We start from the raw sequence: 13,575 nt of genomic DNA on the forward strand, positions 1-13,575 counted from the left end.
GGGCGAGGGGAGCGGGCCCTGGTCCCGTGCTGAGAGCAGGATTCGTGCCCGGCAGGACCACATGGTGCGGGAGGAAGCCAAGAGCCTGACCCCAAAGCAGTGTGCGGTGGTGGAGCTGGCGCTGGACACCATCAAGGTGAGGGCACTCTGGGGTAAGAAGGGGTGACCCTGAGGGCTCCCAGTCCCGAGGCACAGACCTGGGGGGACACTGGGGGACCTCTAGCGGAGCTGCTGAGGACCCTGCGGCTGTCTCCCCCCTCCAGCAATACTTCCACGCGGGCGGCGTGGGCCTGAAGAAGACGTTCCTGGAGAAGAGCCCCGACCTGCAGTCGCTGCGCTATGCCCTGTCCCTCTACACCCAGGCCACTGACCTCCTCATCAAAACCTTTGTGCAGACCCAGGCTTCGCAGGGTAGGATGCACTGCCTTTGCCCCCCACCCTGGCCCCCTCCCCCGCCACGGGCTCGGCTGCCCCACGGCCAGGGCCCCACCCTGCCTCTGTCCTGGTGGGGTTGGGGGTCCCAGCCAGGCTCACGGAGTTACGGGTGGAGAGGGAAGGGCTTCTTCCTCCCATGATTTGCAGGTGAAGAGGGGCCGTGGGTGCCCGGAGGCAGCCTGGCAGCCTGAAGTCCCCCACCAGCAAGAAAAGCATGTCCCCAGTGCCAGGGCATGGCTGGGCTGGCACGGAAATGGGGCCCGTGGGTGGGGGAGAAGGTCACCCAGTCACCCCCTGACCACGTGTGATGGTGTTTGTCCCCTCTGGATAGCCCCTGTCACCTGGCACAGGCACCTCTGGTCCAGTGTTCCCAGTCTCAGCCGAGCAGTGCCAGCCTGGCCGGGGCTTGGACGTGTGGCAGAATCGGCTGGATCCAGATGCTGTGCCAGGGGGTGCACTGGGCTCCCCACGTACCCCACGCTTTGGGGTCTGTCCAGGGTGATGGGTGCTTCTCGGGCACTGGCCTCATCCCACAGCCGTGTGCTGCAGAGAGCTGGCACCCTCCGGGGCAGGGCTACCCCTTGGCTCTAAATCCTGCCCTGTATTTTGTCCCTTGGTTCTCGAGGAGGGGGCAGAGATGCTCGGTGGTGGTCGTGGGCCGTCGCATGGTGCCCCAGCCAGGCTCGTCTGCATCCTCAGAGTGGGACGTGCGTTTGCTGTCTGTGCGTCTCCTGCAAGGGACGTGTGTCCTGTCTGTGCCTCCAGTGCCAGCCATGTCAGGGACGTGGGGTTGGGTCTGGTGGGTGCCAGCACCCCTGGGTGCAGTCTGGCCCCAGGACCCCCTGGGCTCAGAGCGGGGTGGTGCCCAGCACTCCCGTGTCGCTGCAGTGTTGTCCGGATGCTCAGCCGTCCGTCTGTCTGCGAGATCTGATCTCTCTTTCTCTCTCTTTGTTTTCTCCCCCCTCTTTCACTGTTCCTGTCCCCCGTGCACATCGTCTCCTTCCTCCTCTCTTCGTCTACTCTGTGCTGTGTCTCTGTCTGTTTCTCTCTCCTTCCCACTAGTTCATGGTGGGAAAGGTATTAGGTTTACCCTTAGTGAAGAAATTTATCCTGAGAAGGGTACGTGTGCTGCGCGCCTGCCCCTGCTCCTGCCTGCCGCCGGCCTGGGCTAGTAACAGTCCCAGCACCGCGGGCTGGGGTGGCCGGGAGCCCTGTCCCAGCACCGCCGGCCTTGGGGACACGTAGCATGGGCAGAGCTGGAGCCCTCTGCTCACAGACTCGCACGCCCAGGGCTGCTTTGGGCTGAATTTGGAGGAACGGTGCTCAGCCGTATTGACCATCACCCCAGACCAGGGAGGGGGGATGTGCCCATGGGGATAGGGGTTCCCACCTCCGCTTGCAAGCTCTGGGCACCCTGTGTTGTCCCCATTGCTGCTGCCTGGGGGTGGGCACCTTCTATCCCCTCCCTGCAAGCCGGGGAGCTGTCCCCTTGGGACACATGGCTCCGCGGGAGGCCATGACCACCTCCGTGTCCCCCTCCCACCCACTCTGCTGCCAGAAGGACCATTACTAGCCTTGCTCCGGCGAGCTCTGTCCGCCTGCCCCAGGGCGTGAGGAATGAGTGCAGCTCCATGGGCCCCGCTTGGCCTCCATTGCACCCTGCCAGAGGGGCCGGGACCGCAACCCCTGCTTGGCCTCCTGCACCCGGACACCCCCTCCTCGCCCACCATCGCCTCCGTTTTGGCTCAGCATGCGGCACTGCCCGGGTGCCGGGTGCCTGGGGAATGGGGTGCCGGGAGTGGGGTGGAGGGTGAAGACGGATGGAGAGGAGAGCGTGTCACCACCAGCCTCCCGCCTGGCCTGGCAGCCCCGTGCTGGGGGCCATGCAGTGGCACATGGGGACGTGTCCTCCTGCGCACGGTTACTGCCACCCTGGGAGCTTTCCGCTGAGCTCGGTTCGATCTCCTGGGCCCCGTCTGCCCCGTGGAGCCTTTCCCTCTGCCTTGCACCCCCTCCTTTACCCATGGGTGCATGCACAGCTCTCAGCGGGGAGGGGGTGGGCTGGGGCTGTTGGTCGCAGGTCACCCGAGGTCCCTGGGCTCGCGAACCCCAGAGCTTGCTGTGGGCCCTGAGAGGGAGGTGACACAAGAGGGGACAGGTCCGCCCCAAGCCCCTGGCCAGGCCATGCCTGCCAAGAGCCGGATTGGGTCCCTCCTGCCCGTGCCGTGCTCAGAGCCACGCATGGAGCACTGACACCCGCCCCGTGCCTGTGGCCAGGGGAGAGGGGCCACTGTCCCCTTCCCCATCCCACCCAGACACCTCGGCCCCTGCCTGGGCACTGTCGATTGGGGTGGGACGACAGAGAGCCAGCCTGGTGCTGGGGATGTCCCGCCATGCCCCAGCCTGGCCTGGTACCAGCCCCAGCCATCCTTGACAGATGCTGCACTCTTGCTGCTGTCCTCAGAACTCTTGGGTAGAGGCCACACTGAGCCAGATCCTCCTGCTGACCCCTTCCCGCCCCATGGCGGGTGACCTGCCTCCTGCAGTGGGGTTGGTGGTGGCCAGGGGATGTCGGGGACATGGGGGAACAGGCACTCATGTCTCCTCCTTTTGCCACGCAGGCTGTGGTGTGGATGACCCTGTCGGGGAGGTGTCCATCCACGTGGAGCTCTTCACCCACCCCGGCACGGGTGAACACAAAGTCACCGTCAAAGGTGGGTTCTGCTGGCGGGGGTGCTGGGATCTGGCAGTGCCCCGCGAGCCTCACGTGTCCCCTCCTCGCAGTGGTGGCTGCAAATGACCTCAAGTGGCAAACATCGGGCATCTTCCGGCCCTTCATCGAAGTCAACATCATTGGGCCCCACCTCAGTGACAAGAAGAGGAAATTTGCCACCAAATCCAAGAACAACAGCTGGGCCCCCAAGTACAACGAGAGCTTCCAGTTGTGAGTGGGGCTGGGGATGTGGGGCTGGGCTGGGAGGTATCTCCCAACGATGTGGGGACCCCCTTCTACTGGGTCTGCCGGTGAGTTTGCTTGTCCCCCAGGGAATGTTTTAGGTGTTTTTTCACTGGTAAATGCAGGGATTGGGGAAAGGAAAAAAACAAAAGGCTCTTTTAGGGGCAGTGTGGACCCCCTATGCCAACACTGCCTGTCCCTTGCCCCCTCAGCACGCTGGGGACGGAGACGGGCCCCGAGTGCTATGAGCTGCAGGTGTGCGTGAAGGATTACTGCTTCGCCCGGGAGGACCGGACAGTGGGCATCGCTGTGCTGCAGCTCCGCGACATCCTGCAGCGACCCGGCTGTGCCTGCTGGCTGCCCCTGGGCCGCCGCATCCACATGGATGACACCGGCCTCACCGTCCTCCGCATCCTCTCCCAACGCAACAATGACGAGGTGGCCAAGGAATTCGTCAAGCTCAAGTCGGACACGCGCTCGGCTGAGGAGGGCAGCAGTTAAACCCCTTCCACCCCTCAGCCCTCTCCCCCTCCTCCTGGCCCCGTTTCTACAGCGTCCTCCAGCCTTGTACAAGCCATAAGAGCGGCCACAAGAGAAGTCTCCTTCCCAGCCCTGGTGAGGTGGGCGGGGATGTGGCTGCTGTGACAGAACCCCCTGTCCCTCCTTTGGCCAGACTGACTGGGTGACAGGGGTGCAGAGCATAGTCATGCCCCTGTCCAACCCCGACAGGAAGGTGCTGGGGCTGGTGGGTCTGCAGGGAAGGGCTGGACCCCAGACTGGGCAATGGGACAGATCTGCCCCTTCCCAGCCTGTCTGAGATGGAGGAACCCCAATGGCCTATCCCCAACCCTACCCCATCCTACCCAGCCCCAAACCTTACTGAGCGATGCAAGGAAAGGGGTGGGGGGTGGTGGGGGTGATGTCTCACCCTGCCCGAGGGTCTTGGTGAGTGGCTGGCACAGGATGGTGGCCCCTTGTCCCCATCCCTCGAGAATTGCCAGGCGCCCTGAGGGACAGGGAGGCTCCCACTCGCTGAGCACCCTGTACATATGTAAATAGCTGTACATACACGGGGCAGCCGGATCCCGGCTGTGTCCTGCACCCGGAAGGGCTATTGGGGCTGCTGGGTCGGGGGGTGCAGCATGCCCCGCAGAGGGTCCCTTCCCTGGCTTGGCAGCAGCGTCGCTGGGGCCGGGAGCGGCAGGGAGTAGCCCCCGGCCCGTATCCTGTCTTCCCTGCCCTGCCGCTGCCGTGGGCTGCCCCACTGCGGCCCCCGGGGTGCCAGGGCTGGGGGCCAGGGCTGGGGGCACCGCAGCAGAGGGACCCGTCTCCCCTTGCTCTGCCCAGTGGGGATTGGGCATCCCTGTGCAGCGCAGTGCGGGACCTCCTTGACACAAGCAAGACCCTTCCCACCCCCAACCCTCAGGCCCCTCCCCTCCCCAGTTTCCCATTAATCACCATTTCTGCGTGATCAGTGGTGTGTGCGTGTCTCGTGCGAGTGCCCGGGAGGCCAGGGTGTGCGGTGTCAGGGGTGGCTACCCCAGCTGGCCAGCTTGCCCCTAAGTACTGGGGAAGACAGAGGCCTGATGACCCCACAAGTCAATATACCTCTCTCAGCCCCCTCCCCATCCCAAAACAGGGTATCCCGACTGGCCCCCATGGTCCTTTTTCTATAGGGTTTGCCTGGGACCAAAGGGTTTAGCTTTCCTCTTGTTTCCGTTCAATGTTTACACCCCTTTTCTAACTGCTGCTCCCGCACGGCCAGGCTGGGGCTCAGCCCCGCACCTTCTGGCCGTGGTGCCCCTGGCCCCGTGCCCCCTCCCCAAAACTGTCCTGTTCGGCATGTGATTGAACCGACCAATTCTGCTCCTGTAGCACACGTGTCACCGATGCCTGTGTGTCTGTACCACCCCGTGCGGCACCGCCGGCGGCGGCTACCATGGATGCATGACAGTGAGATGTTTTGCACTATTTTGAATTTTTTGGGCTCTGTAAAAATATTTTATTATAACTGACATTAAAAAGCACACCCTTCACTGCGGCTGCTGTGGGGTGTGGGAGGGCAGGCACCCGGGGGCTCTTCACTCCCACTCCCGCCCCAATGCAACATTTGCACCTTTAAGGTTAACACCAAGGATGAATCGCCCAGGGATGCTGCAGCAACTCCGTCTGCACGCAGCCTCCGAGGGCTGTTCTGCAGCACACCCACCCTTTGCAAAGCCAGCAGCTTCAGGACAGGGATTAAATGGAACAGGGACAGACCTGCCCTGAGAAGTGACTCTCTGTTCTCAACCACCATGCTGCAAGCTCGCAGACACGGGAGTGCTGAGGGAATGCCAACGTGGCCTCACCAAGGGCAGACCCATGCCTCAGAGATCTAGTGGCCTTCCACAATGGAGTGACTGCACCAGTGGACAGGGGAAGAGCTACGGATATCCTCTACCTGGACTACTCTAAGGCTTTTGACACAGTCCCCCAACACATTCTTGGAGCTGAATTGGAGTGATACAGATTTGATGAGTGCGGGGTCCTGATGTCCTACAGAGAGACCTGGGGCTTTTGCCGGGCTTCTGCTGGGGCCTGGGAAAGGTTCTGCTTCTCTCCAGAAAGCCCTGGAGCTTTCTCTGGGCTTTGCTGGGATGCAGGCAACGCTCTGCTTCTCTCCAGAGAGCCCAGAGCCATCCCAGGCTTTGCCCTAAGCCTCAGGGGGCTGCAGCCCTCCAGAGTGCCCCAGGTCCTTTGCCAGGCTTTGTAGGCACCGGGGCAGGGCCCTGCTGCCATCCAGAGAGCCCCGGGGCCGTCACTGGGCTTAGCTAGAATCATAGAATGGTTTGGGTTGGAAGGAACCTTTAAAGATCATTGAGTCCGACCCTTTCCTGGCTACTGGGAGTTCTTGTGTTTCTCCAGTGATCCCTGCTGGACACACTCTTTCTTGAGGTTTTCTAGGTTAATGCAGGACCATCCCTAGCTTTAATCATCAATATCAGTGTGGCCAGCGGAACAAGGGCCATCCCCCTGTACTCAGCACTGGTGAGACCACACCTTGAATCCTGTGTTCAGTTTTGGTCCCCTCACTACAAGCAGGACATGGAGGGGCTGGAGCATGTCCAGAGAAGGGCAGCGAGGCTGGGGAGGGGTCTGGAGAACCAGTCTGATGGGGAGCGGCTGAGGGAGCTGGGGCTGTTCAGTCTGGAGAAGAGTAGGTTGAGGGGAGACCTTCTCGCTCTCTACAACTGCCTGAAGGGAGGTTGTAGTGAGGTGGGTGTTGTAAATAGCGATAGGACGAGAGGAAATGGCCTCAAGTTGCATCAGGGGAGGTTTAGATTGGATATCAGGAAAAATTTATTTCCTGAGAGAGTGGTCAGACATGGGACCAGGCTGCCCAGGGCAGTGTGAAGTCCCCATCCCTGGAGGGGTTCAAAAACCGTGTGGATGTGGCACTTGGGGACATGGTTTAGCAGGCATGGGGGTGCTGGAGTGACATTTGGACTTGATGATCTTGGAGGTCTTTTCCAACCTTCATGATTCTACGATTCTACGATTCTATTTTGTGACTCCTGTGCCTATGTGAAAAGAGAGAGAATATCTGTTGTTTACCACTAACATTATACAAAGGCTGTCACTAACATTTATTCCAAAAAGTTGGGCCACTTGGGATGGGTCATGGGATCACCCTGGGCTGGGGGCTGGTAGTTCCTCCATTAGTCGCCTGATAGTGGGGCTGGAGGAGCAGGTGGGACAGTTTTATCTAGCACGTTCCCAACATCCAGGCCGTCGGTGCAATCCCTTTCTTGATTATTCCGTGGTTTCTGTGAGGCGGGTGGGAGGAGCGTGCCGAACTGGCCTGTCATAAGTACTGTTTCTCCTAGGAGGCCTCAAGAACATCTCCATTGTGGGTCTCAGTCCTGTCAGTCAGGGGGGTCCTGTTATGCCAGATTTATTGGTTTTAAAGGGCAATTGCAGAATATTTTGGCCCTTACTCTTATGACTGGTCAGGGCCCCACTGCCCTCCACGGAGCCCTGGGCCCTTCAGCAGGCCTTGCTGGAGCCAAGTCCATAAAGACTACCCCAGCGCTGTCCCCAGCCTGTCCCAGGGCCTGGGCAGTGACCTGCTGCCCTCCACAGAGCCCCAGGGACTTCTCCAGGTTTGCCGAGATGCAGAAGGAGCCCGGCTTGTCTGCAGAGTGCCCCGGGGCTTTGGCTGCTGTGTTGGGTTTGTGTGGCAAGGTTCTGGTGTCCGGGAGGGCTGCAGGACTGGCTTCTGTGAGATGCCAGGAGCTGCCCCCGCCATGTCAGACGGAGCCGGTTGCAGATGGCTCCAAGACAGACCTACCACTGGCCAAAGCTGAGGCAATCTGAGATGTGAGAACGCACGGATGTGAGAATGCATTTAGGAAAGGGTAAGAACTGCTGTGTAACAGCAGCTGGGAGAGAGTAGTGAGAACACGTGAAAGAACTGTGCAGAGCCCACAGTCGGTGCAGAAGGAGGGCAGGATGTGCTCCGGGCGCCAAAGCAGAGCTTTTTGCCCTGCAGCCCGTGCAGCAGCCCATGGTGAGGCAGGCTGTCCCTGCAGCCATGGGGCAGACCGTGGAGAGGCAGGCTGTGTCTTCAGCCATGGAGTAGCCCATGGTGAGGCAGGCTGTCCCTGCAGCCATGGGGCAGACCGTGGTGAGGCAGGCTGTGTCTTCAGCCATGGAGTAGCCCATGGTGAGGCGGGCTGTACCTGCAGCCATGGAGGAACCCGTGTTTAGGCATGCTGTCCCTGCAGTTATGGAGGCCACTGTGGAGCAGATCCCCACTTGCAGCCCATGGAGACCCCACGCAGGAGCAGGTGGACGTGCCCTAAGGAAGTTGTTTCCCGGTGACGAGCCCGCACTGGAGCAGGCTCCTGGCAGGACCTGTGGCCCCATGGAGAGGAGCCCACACTGGAGCAGATTTTGTGGCAGGACCTGTGGCTCCATCAGGGATGTGCTGCAGCAGCCTGTTCCTGAAAGACTGTACCCATGGGAAGCACCCACGCTGGAGCCGTTTGTGAAGCACTGGGAAGGACCCACACTGGAGACACTTGTGGAGAACTGTCTCCCGTGAGGGGGTACCCCACACTGGAGCAGGGGCAAAGCGTGAGGAGGAAGGAGCAGCAGAGCCAACATGTGATGAACTGTCTGCAGCCCCCGTTCCCCGTTCCTGTGTGATGCTCGGGGGAAGGAGTTGGAGAAGTCAGGAGTGAAGCTGAGCCTGGGAAGAAGGGAGGGGTGGGGGAAGGTGTTGTAAGATTTGGGTTTGCTTCTCGTTATCATAGTCCGATTTGATTGGTGATAAATTTAACTAATTTCCCCAAGTGGAGTCTGTTTTTCCCATGATGGTAATTGCTGAGTGATCTCCTTATCCGTATCTCAACCTGAGAGTCTTTGGCTGTATTTTGTCCCCATGTCCAGCTGAGGAGGGGGAGTGATAGAGCGGTTTGGTGGGGACCTGACAGGCAGCCTAGGTCAACCCACCCCAGCTAGGCTTTGCTGGAGCCCAGGTTGTGCCCTGATGCCCAACAGAGAGAGCTGGGGCTTCTATTGGGCTTTGCCAGGGCCTAGACAGGTCCCTACCCCTCTTCCAGGTGTCCTGGGGTTTTTGCCAGGCTTTGCTAGGTCCCAGTTGGACCCCTGATGCCCTACACAGAGCACTGGGGCTGTTGCCCGGCTTTGCCAGGGCCTGGACAGTGCTCTGCTGCCATGCCAACTGCCCTGAGGCCTTCAGTGAGGCTTGCTGGAAGCCTGAGGGCCGCTCTCCCGCCTCGGCTGCCCTTGGCCCGGCGCTGCTCCCCACGCTGCTGCCCACACCGGCCGGGCAGTGTGCCTGCGGAGCGCTGGGGACAGCTGCCCCAGGGGAATGGGGAGATGGCTCTGCTCCGTCCTGCTGTGGGAGCACGGCTCAGCCCGGGTGCTGGTGGTCCACAGCGTCTGCCTTGCTGCTCTCCAGCTCCTCCTGCGTACCTGGAGCCCTCCGTCACCAGGCCTGGGAAGCGTGCGGCTCCAGCGTACGCACCCATCGATGTCCCAGCGCACACATGGAGATCGCTCCTGGACCAAGGCAGTCACAGCTCTGCAGCCCTTCGTTCAGGCCAGGCGAGCACGCTTTTGTTTTGCCCCGTGTTCGTGGGGTACAAAACACTCAGCCCAGCCCCTGCCTGAGCTGTGCACGCTTTCAGACAGCTGGCACTTCTGCAGCTGCTCAGGAGAGGTGAAATTGCCTCCTTGGCCTGAAAAACAGGCCAGAACATCGCTGGTCTTGTGCTGTTGTCCTCTGCCCTTGGTGATTCCTGCCCTGGCAAGTCCAAGAGACGCCTCTGTGAACGCCCGCCTGGGCAGTGCGTGTCATTCCGACCTGGGGCCGTCAAAGCAGATCTCCCTGCAACTAAGTGACCGCTGGGAAAGGCGTACCCTTGCAGCCCGCGTGTCCTCTACTGACAATCGGCTGGTCAGCTGAGGCCCTAGGGCTGGCTCAAAAGGCTACGCAGCAGGACACAACTGCTGCCTGACAAGTTCTCTTCCTCTCCCACAAGAGCTCACTGGTAATAATAAAATCTGGAGGGTCCAAAGCCTGATTTTGGGGTCCAAACTCCAAACTTTTTAGGGCCAAACCCTCATTTCTGAGTTCCAAGCCTCGCTTTTACGGTTCACAGACTCCTTTTAAGGGACCAAAACATCCTCTTTAAGGCCCAAAGTCTGGTTTGGAATGTGACAAGTCTCCTTTTGGGAGTCCAGAGGCTTAGTTACGAGGTTCAAAGGCTCCTTTCATGGCACCAAAGCCTCATTTTCTGGAACCGTAGCCTAATGTTGAGGATCCAGTCCGCGACCTGGAAGGCCCAAAGCCTCTTTTTAGCGTCCAAACTCCTCATTTAGGGGAGAAAGCCAGTCTTGCTTCATGCCAAAAGCCTCATTTGGAGGGCTCAAAGACCCATTTTTAGCGTGCAAAGCCCTAGCTTTTGGCACCAAAGCATCATCTGAGGACAAAATCCCTAATTTGAGGGCTCCAAATCTCATTTTCATTTCCAAAGCCCCATTTTTAGGAACCAAAGCCCCATTCTTAAGGTCCCAATTCTCCTTTTGAGAAATCAAACTCTACTTTGGAGAGTTCAAACTCTCCTATCTAGGGAGCAAAGCCCTCTTTTACAGCTCTAGGCCTCCACGGCAGTGCCCAAAGCCCCACATTTCTTCCATTTCAGTTTGAAAAGTCTTCTCTTTTGAAGTCCAGAGCTGCATTTTTAGTTTCCAAAAACTGATTCTCAGGCTCCAAAGTAGTTTTTCAGGATCCAGTGAGTGGTTCTGAGGGTCCAAGCCACAACATGAGTGTTGAAACCATCATTTTCAGGGTCCCAAGCCCCTCTTTTAGGGTCAAATGTGTCATTTTCAGGTCCCAGAGCCTCATTTTGAGCCCAAAATTTTGACTCTAGGGGTGAAAGCCTCCTTTTTAGGTCCCAAAGCCTCATTTTTACTAAGTACACACCCTCATTTAGAAGTTCCAAACCCCTGTCTGAAGGTCCATAGACTCATTTCAAGGGCCCAGAGCATAACTTTTAAGGCCCGAAGTCTGATTTTGTGTATCAAAAGTGTCATCTGTGGAGTTCAAAGCCTTATTTACAGGTTTCAAAACTGTCTTTTGAGAACAGCCTTGTATTTAGGAGACAGACGTTTATTTTCAGGAGGTAATCTTCACCCGTTTTCCAGGCACGGGTGGTGGCTGCTGGCATCGGGCCCAGTGCTCAGGGCAGGTGGGGCAGCTGGGGGTCCATCAGTGCAGGCGCCAGGGGCAGCCGCGGGTGCCGTGCCGGGCTCACAAATGCGGAGAGGCGCCTGCAGAGAGAGGAGGCTGATGAGACTCCAATGCGGCTGCGGTGCCGGGCGGGTACCGCGGTGTGGGGAATAGCCTACCTCTAAATGCTTCATGACTAAGAGCAGCCATCTAGTGCAGAGGTTTGGCAACATCCCCCCCAACAACTCACCGTTTTCTCTTGCACAGCAGATAAATTGCACAGCACAAGAGCATCCCAAGGACCACGGGACCCAAGGCTGCCACGGTGACTTGTAAGGCATACTTCAGGACAGCAAGTTGGTCTGAAGCATTTGAATTTCTGTTGCCACCTATGCCTGGAGGAACAATTCTGCACGTTAGCATGTCCTGCATGCTGCTGGGAATCTCACGGGAGGCCTGACCTTGCCAGGAAATGTTCTTTCTCCCTTTGCTGGCATCTCTGAACCACCAAACATCCTGGGACTGCAACTCCCAAAGCCATTGCCAATCAATGCACTCTTTGGCCTCTCTTTCTGCTCTCAGCTTTGCTTACCCTCTGGGACGGCCGTAATCCCGAGCCCCAGCTCTCCCTCCCCAGCCCAGCACCCACACCCCGAGGGGATGGCGTCAGGCCCTCTCAGCAGACACCTGAACCTTGCTCTCCCCCTTTGCCTTTTCTCCAGCATGGGCACCGCTTGCACGCCTCCGGTTTTCAGGACTTGTCTCCCACTTATGGCCCCTGGCAAGACTGCTGCCTACCTGGAATCTTGTGAGTAAAATAGTGCATCCTGGCGAAGAGGCCTTCCCCAGGTCTGGAACACGCTGCCAAGAAGCAGAGAAAGGTAAAGCCTCAGCGTGGCTGGGGCACAGAGGACGCAGAAGGACGGTGCAGGTTCCCTCGAAGCCCGTGCCCGATCCGTCAGTGAATCCCTTTGGAGCGCAGGTCAGGGGAGGGATCCCCCTCTGCTGTGCCTGGGGCCTCTCGGCACTCACGGCAAGCTCTGGGATGCCGGTGCTGAGGGAGGCACAGCCGAGTGAGAGTCACGTTGCCCAGCATCTACTGAGCGTGGCTCAGAGGGCCTCATTCCCAAAATGGCAGTGTTCTGGAATTCCTGTGAACGGGGTGCGGTGGGAGGTGACCATCTCACGGCCTCCAGAGAGGGTTCCCAGCATCTCTCGGGCACCCTGACGGGAAGAACCTCCACAGCCAGAGGTGACAGTCGTCCTCCGAGAGCCGTTCCTGCCTCCTTTGAGCACACTCACTTCGCACTAACAGTGCGGCTGCTGTCAGGCTGTGCAGTAGTGGGCACTCGGGGAGGGGCCTGCAGACACGCAGGGATTTTGGTTTGTGGCACTGGATGACCGAGGGACAGCGATTACCTGGCATGCCTGTGGGTTGAGCTGTCCCCGTGTTTTCACCAGAGACCGGCTCTGCGGGACTGCCTCCTTCCTGCGGCGCGTCCTGCTCCACAGCCCCACGGTCCATCCCTTTAGAAAGCAAGCGGGTCAGTTTAAGGAGAAGTAACCCTTCCTCGTCAGGAACGCGGTGTCTTCAGGAGGCAAAATACACTAATAACCCTTAGAGAAAAAGCCTGGGCATATGCAGGTGCACCTTGTCACTACTGCAAACTCCGTGTCATTCCTGGAGGACAATTTCAGAGCTAGACACTTTCCAGTTTACCAGTAGACAGCAAAGCCTGACCTGCTGAGGGACTGGGCGATTGCCTGTAACCTTCTCGTTCGCACCTAGTGCATTCTTGGCAAACTGCAAGGCCATGTTAAATTCCTTCCTTCAGAGAGGACAGGAAGATGCTGGAGCCAATGCAGCTGGGGAAAGAGCCCTTCGGAGAAGCACATCCCATCCTGCCAACTCTATCACACCGTAAGGGTAACAGCACACGCAGGGGACCAAGCCCCAGTCTCTTGCAACCTTATTCTGGTCACCTTCACAGGTGGCAATGAAGAGCCCACGGTCCCCCAAAACAAGAGGAAAACCACAACCAAGCTACCTAAAACACAACTACAGCCCCCCCAAGACTGAGTTCACAGCCCTTCATTTCAGCTGCCTTCAAGTTAGGTGTCCGGCCTCAAGCTGTGTGTCCAGCTGTCTCCTGTCGCTGGCCCCGAGGTGTCACCAAGAGTCCTCACGCATCAAGGAGAACAACGGGGCTGGAGCAGGCTGTGAAGCTGAGGCTGCTCCGATCCTGGCCAGCGCATGCCTGCAGCCCCGGCAAAGTCTGCTGGTCCCAAGGATCCCAAGCTGCCTGCGCAGCCCCTCCCCGCACCAGGGCAGTTTCCCTCCGGCAGCTGGCTGCAAGGCGTGAGCACCGCCAGATCCTACCAGTGGGATCCCAATATCTCATGGGTGAGGAGGGTTCCCCTGACAGCCCCGAGCAGTGAT

General features: G+C 59.1%; 1 protein-coding gene across 1 annotated transcript in view; it reads left to right on the forward strand.

The window, feature by feature from the left end:
* Positions 1-5,427, forward strand: part of UNC13A (unc-13 homolog A) — a 36,408-nt gene extending 30,981 nt beyond the window's left edge. The window contains exons 39-44 of the mRNA XM_075444060.1: positions 56-136; positions 264-411; positions 1,498-1,554; positions 3,057-3,149; positions 3,220-3,379; positions 3,604-5,427. Of these exons, the coding sequence (XP_075300175.1) occupies positions 56-136; positions 264-411; positions 1,498-1,554; positions 3,057-3,149; positions 3,220-3,379; positions 3,604-3,892 (828 nt within the window). The 3' untranslated portion in view covers positions 3,893-5,427. The remainder of the gene's footprint in view (positions 1-55; positions 137-263; positions 412-1,497; positions 1,555-3,056; positions 3,150-3,219; positions 3,380-3,603) is intronic.
* Positions 5,428-13,575: the final 8,148 nt, after the last annotated feature.

This window comes from Opisthocomus hoazin, chromosome 27, assembly GCF_030867145.1.
Source record: "Opisthocomus hoazin isolate bOpiHoa1 chromosome 27, bOpiHoa1.hap1, whole genome shotgun sequence".
NCBI classification, from domain to species: domain Eukaryota; kingdom Metazoa; phylum Chordata; class Aves; order Opisthocomiformes; family Opisthocomidae; genus Opisthocomus; species Opisthocomus hoazin.